The 6,000-nt window shown below is 46.0% G+C and overlaps 1 protein-coding gene across 3 annotated transcripts in view; it reads left to right on the forward strand.

Moving 5' to 3' along the window:
• Positions 1-5,734, forward strand: part of BASP1 (brain abundant membrane attached signal protein 1) — a 56,871-nt gene extending 51,137 nt beyond the window's left edge. For all 3 annotated transcript variants that reach the window (XM_086676362.1, XM_086676360.1, XM_086676361.1), the window contains exon 2: positions 4,141-5,734. In XM_086676362.1, coding sequence (XP_086532488.1) covers positions 4,150-4,821 — 672 coding nt within the window. In that variant the 5' untranslated portion in view covers positions 4,141-4,149 and the 3' untranslated portion in view covers positions 4,822-5,734. The remainder of the gene's footprint in view (positions 1-4,140) is intronic.
• Positions 5,735-6,000: the final 266 nt, after the last annotated feature.

Raw genomic sequence — 6,000 nt, forward strand, 5'->3', positions numbered from 1 at the left:
AGTAAAACTATGAGACAAGTAATTAAAACGCATACCCACTGCTCTCCTTATTTTTTTTAAGGATACTGATACAAAGCCCCACTGACAAATGGGGTGATGAAAAGTTTATGGGCAGAGGGTATCTGAAGTTCAGAATTTCATCATTATCTTGACAACATCTTGAGTTCTGAGTCACCCCACGTCGGCAACAACCTTGTGACCCAGGGAGGGTAACATTCCTGAGATGAGCTCTGTCCTGTGGGAAGCTTGCTCATGAACTTCCCTCTGACCTCTTGGATGGTGCCTTCTCACCTTACATGCTGGATTTGGCTTTTGCTTCTAGTCCTGCCCCATGACCTCCGTTAGTTAGAATTTCCATATGGGTAAGAGGATGCTAACGGTATACTTACTACATTGTGGTACTATTGAGAAGGTTAAATAAAATAATCTCGTAATGTGTTTAGGATTAGGATTGTGCTCGACACGCAGGAAACCGTTAGATTTTAAATTTTTTTTTCAACGTTTTTTATTTATTTTTGGGACAGAGAGAGACAGAGCATGAACGGGGGAGGGGCAGAGAGAGAGGGAGACACAGAATCGGAAACAGGCTCCAGGCTCCGAGCCATCAGCCCAGAGCCTGACGCGGGGCTCGAACTCCCGGACCGCGAGATCGTGACCTGGCTGAAGTCGGACGCTTAACCGACTGCTCCACCCAGGCGCCCCAGATTTTAAATTGTAATTTTAATTTACCCCTCGGTATATGCAAGGTTTTCACCCCTGTGGTCTTGGGAAATAACCAGACTTCCCTGCTTTTCCAGGGTTCTGGTGGATTCTATAAGCCTCCCTCTGATACCCCACTATAACTAATGTAAGAAAATTAGCCAAATGTAGGGGCATTTATTAACTTTGTGTTTGAAAAAACAAATAGGGTTGGAGACTTTCTTACAACTTGATTATGTACATTCATTTCCTGCCCAGAAATGAATCACAGCTGGGTTTAAAGAATAGAAAGTGGCCCTGTGTTTCAGAAAACCAATTTTAGTAACACAGATTTTAGGTTTGTAGACCAACATAGCTTTAAGCCTCTGGGGATAGCTATATAGAATTTCATGCTGTGTATGTCAAAAAGAGGCACCCCTATGTTATGGGCAGAATGCACACCACATTTACACTTTGTCTTCTATTCTGTGACTTCTAAATTGGCGTATAGGTTTCTATGATAGAATTGGAGAATATATAGAAAAGGCAGGCCTGTCAGGTTTTCTGTTTCTTAGCTCTAACCTCATGAACCAGAATATATCTTGAAATAGCAGAGCTGAAATTATTTTGACATTCCTGCATATTGGCTAATTGAGAACTCAATGAAAGAGTTGTAAACGACAACTTAAGACACTGGTCCAACTTATCTCTTTATGTTTTCACTTATTGCTTTGTGGTTGTTTAGGAGATTAGAGTGGGTTTAATTGTATTTTTACCCTATATGTTTGCCCCCACTTCTGAGGGAGAAATAACCAAAAATTAAGTCAAATAGAGTCCATTGGATATCCGAAGTGGATCATGACCAAAAGCCATTTTTTTTTTTTTTAAAGCTACATAAGATAAATTCTTTCTTTCATAACATAATAAAGGCCTTCCTTCAGACTAGGAACATTATTTTAGTCATCTTTCAGCTTATTCCTTTTTTCCTCCTTCAGCCATTAAATGCATTCCAGCCAGGGAATTCACATATAGAGTGGAAATGAGCAGAGACGAATTTTGACCAAAGCATAGCACTCTCCTACCCAACACCCTGCTTTTAAATAAGATAAATGTAGATTATTTCACGGTCATGAATTACGATTCCAAGAAGTGTAAGGAATAAATTTTTCTGTTCTAAATGGATGACATCAATGACAAAAAAAAAAAGGTGACTGGGCAACAAGAACGTTCTAATTCTGCCTCCGCTGGTGCCCAGGGCAAGGCCTTCTCTCTCCTGGACTTTCCTTAATGGTGAGGACTGAAGAATGCATGGACATTCAATCTGCTCCATGCTTCATCAAGGAAAAGCAACCAAATTTCCTCTAAAGAGCAACAGGTCAGTGGGTTCCCACTGATATATGATGGCATAAACATGCACTTGGAAAAAAATAGCATGCCTGCTTATTTCTGGCAATGGTTCTAGACTGAATTTATTTATAAATTTATAATTTATTTATTTATTTATTCATTTATTTTTCTCAACGTTTTTATTTATTTTTGGGACAGAGAGAGACAGACCATGAACGGGGGAGGGGCAGAGAGAGAGGGAGACACAGAATTGGAAACAGGCTCCAGGCTCCGAGCCATCAGCCCAGAGCCTGACGCGGGGCTCGAACTCACGGACCGCGAGATCGTGACCTGGCTGAAGTCGGACGCTTAACCGACTGCGCCACCCAGGCGCCCCTATAATTTATTATTTATTTGGATTTGCTTTCGTACTATGGAAGAAAAATTGAGGGTTCAAATACAATCACAGTTTCTGAGGCCAGAATCAAAAGCCTCTAGGAAGTTGGGGACTTCACTCGGAGTGAAAAAGCCTGTTAATGACCATTGAGTTAGTTGGAATTCTAATCAGGTTATCGATTATGATAATTGATAATGAAGGCCATTTTCATATTGCTATGGAAGTATGTAAGCCAAAAATACCTGGAAAAGCAATGAATACAAGTCTGGAACAACTGACAAAGCAAATATAATTAGAGACACTACGTAGGCTTTTCATTTCTTGGGTGGTATAGTTTTCCTTTAACCGGTCTGGCTCTATAACCAGAAAGGCCACATGCTACTTGTCTTTGGAGATGTGTGTGCCGATATGAGCATATAGCTGAATAGCGAAGTTGGGGAAGAGTTGGTAGTTTGAGATTCTTTTCTAGGAATTTGTCATTTGTGCTTGATTACAGCTGTGCCATTTCTCTGGCAAGTATTCTAAGATTATGGAGCCTCTTCCGGGCTGCACTATGGATCTAAAACGGCTGCCTCTGGGGGCGCCCGGGTGGTTCAGTCGGTTAAGGGTCCGACTTCGGCTCAGGTCACGATCTCCCGGTTTGTGAGCTGGAGGTCGAGCCCCAGGTCCGGCTCTGTGCTGCCAGCTCAGAGCCTGGAGCCTGCTTCCGATTCTGTGTCTCTCTGTGTCTCAATGATGAATACACGTTAGAAAGAAATTAAAATAAGATAAATTGGCCGCCTCTCCCATTTTGTACACAAACGTGCACTAGTGTTTGCGTTGGACGTCGGAAAGCAGACAAGAAACAAATACTGCGCCGCTTCTCTTTTCGATGGACACGCTTAGCGTTTCATCACGGATTCTTTGATCTCAGTTTATTATTTCCTCTACTTGCTGCAACCAGATGCTCTCTAACTGGGCTCTTTTTCAGATTCACTTTTTTGTCATTTTTAACTGTGGCAAAATATGAAATTGACTGCAGTAACCTGTCTTAAAGGGTACAGTTCTGGGGCGCTTGCGGGGGGGGGGGGGGTCAGGCGGTTAAGTGTGGGACTTTTCATCTGGCTCAGGTCACGATCTCATGGTTTGTGGGTGAGCTCCAGACGGGGCTGGGCTCTGCCCTGACCGCGAGGGATTTTCCCTCTCCCTCTCTCTCTGCCCCTCCACTGTTCACGCTCTCACTGTCTCTCTCAAAATAAATAAATAAACTTAAGAAGGAATAAAGTGCACAGTTCAGTAGCGTCCGGAGCTGTTTCCTTTGTAAACGGAAGCTTCTTTTAGTTTTCCTACTGAGAAGCATCTTGGTCCATGCTGTCTGCTGAACAGTCAGACCCGGTGGCTCGTAAATAGAAGGTTCTTTCTCAGAGTTGTGCAGGCTGGGAAGTCCCAGGTGGGGGTGCAGGCAGGTGTGTTGAAGGGAAAGCCCGCTTCTGACTGGTCGTGATTGGTCCCCTGGCTGCTCCTCACGTGGGGAAAAGGCTGGGGAGCCACGTGGGGGTCCCGTCTGCAGTCCCACCCGCGAGGGCCCCACCTTCAGGTCCTAATCGCCTCCCAGAGGCCCCACCTCCTAGTGCCATCGTCTCAGGGCGCGGGGTTAGGATTTCAGCCTGCCAGGTCAGGGGTGGGGAGGTGCGCAAAGCCATTCCCTCAGGAGCCACCAGTAACGCTTCTGTGTTGTGTCGTGTTGTGCTGTGTTACAGAACTCCAAGATGGGAGGCAAGCTGAGCAAGAAGAAGAAGGGGTACAATGTGAATGATGAGAAGGCCAAGGACAAAGACAAGAAGGCCGAGGGTGCAGGCACCGAAGAGGAGGGAACCCCGAAGGAGAATGAGGCCCAGGCGGCCGCCGAGACCACAGAGGTGAAGGAGGGCAAGGAGGAGAAGCCGGACAAGGATGGCCAGGACGCGGCCGGCAAGCCCGAAGACAAGGAAGGCGACAAAGACACGGCCGCGGCCAAGGAAGACGCCCCGAAGGCGGAGCCCGAGCAGACGGAGGCGGCGGCCGAGGGCAAGCCTGAGCCCCCGAAGGCCGCCGAGCCCGAGCCCGCGGCCGTGGCCGCGGCCGGCGACGCCCCCAAGGCCGCGGAGCCCGAGGCACCCGCGGAGGCCAAGGCCGACGACAAGGGCAAGGAGGCCGGGGAACCCACCAAGACTGAGGCTCCCGCAGCTCCTGCCGCGCAGGAGACGAAAAGTGACGGGGCCCCGGCTTCAGACTCAAAACCCAGCAGCACCGAGGCTGCGCCGTCGTCCAAGGAGAGCCCCGCAGCCACGGAAGCACCCAGTTCCACGGCCAAGGCCCAGGCCCCCGCAGCCCCCGCGGACGAGGTCAAGGCGGCCGAGGCGCCCGCCAGCTCTGAGCAAACCGTAGCAGTCAAGGAGTAACAAGGACAGCCTATGGAAACCGAGTCTGCTTCCACCGCCTGTCTCTCTCTCTCTGTGTCTCTCTCTCTCTCTGTCTCTCTCTCTCTCTCTCTCCTATACTAACTCGTTTCAAATCCGAAGTAATGATATGTATTGCCCAAGATTAAAGGAAAAAAAAAAAAAAGGATGTTGTCCCATCGAGGGAGGGAGGGGGTGGGGAGAATCCAAATAGTATTTTTGTGGGGAAATATCTAATATACCTTCAGTCAACTTTACCAATCAGTCCTGGATTTTAAAGATCAATGTCTGAAAGTACAGTACAATTTTTGTACCTGAACTGCTGTCACAGGCACTCCGCCGCTAAGATCCGAATATCTTGTCTTCTGCAAGGGGGTTGGGAGTGATGCGTTTGATTCTGCCCACAGGGCCTAGGCCAAGGCAATCAGATCTTTCGGAAAGCAGTATTTTCTGTGTTTTTCTTTTTAATTTACAGCTTTTCTTATTTTGATATTTTTTTAATGTTGTGGATGAATGCCAACTTTCAGACAGCCCTCTTAGCCTGTCCACACGTATCTCGATGCCAAGACTCCATTCTTCCTCCCCAGGTATTTTTGGGAGTAACAAACATTCTCTCATCCTACTTAGCCTCCCTAGATTTCTCATGACGAGTTAATGCATGTCCGTGGTTGGGTGCACCTGTAGTTCTGTTTATTGGTCAGTGGAAATGAAAAAAAAAAAAAAAAAAAGTCTGCGTTCATTGCAGTTCTGGTTTCTCTTCCATTCTGTGTCACAGGCACCAACACACCGCTCATTGGAAAATGGAAAAAAAAAATAAAAATAAAAAAAAACAAAAAAAATGTACAATGGATGCATTGAAATTATATGTAATTGTATAAATGGTGCAACAGTAATAAAGTTAAACAATTAAAAAGAAGTAATGAGGACTATTGGTTTTCTTTTATGGCCCCTTCCTCCTTGGTTATTACCTCAGTAGAGAATAGAGCGCTCTCTTGGGCATTTTCCTGGAGGTATTTGGATAGAAGTATAAAGCGGTATGTTCTCACTTTGGCGAACATTATCTGTTTAAAAAATTAGCTGGTGGATCAGTGTCACTAAATTATCTTGGAGAGGCTAAACTAAAAAGTGACTCTGGATATATACCTTATAACATGGGGTGTTATTAATTTACTTAGAACAAAT

Source organism: Puma concolor, chromosome A1 (assembly GCF_028749965.1).
Source record: "Puma concolor isolate L17-30 chromosome A1, mPumCon1.1.hap2, whole genome shotgun sequence".
NCBI classification, from domain to species: domain Eukaryota; kingdom Metazoa; phylum Chordata; class Mammalia; order Carnivora; family Felidae; genus Puma; species Puma concolor.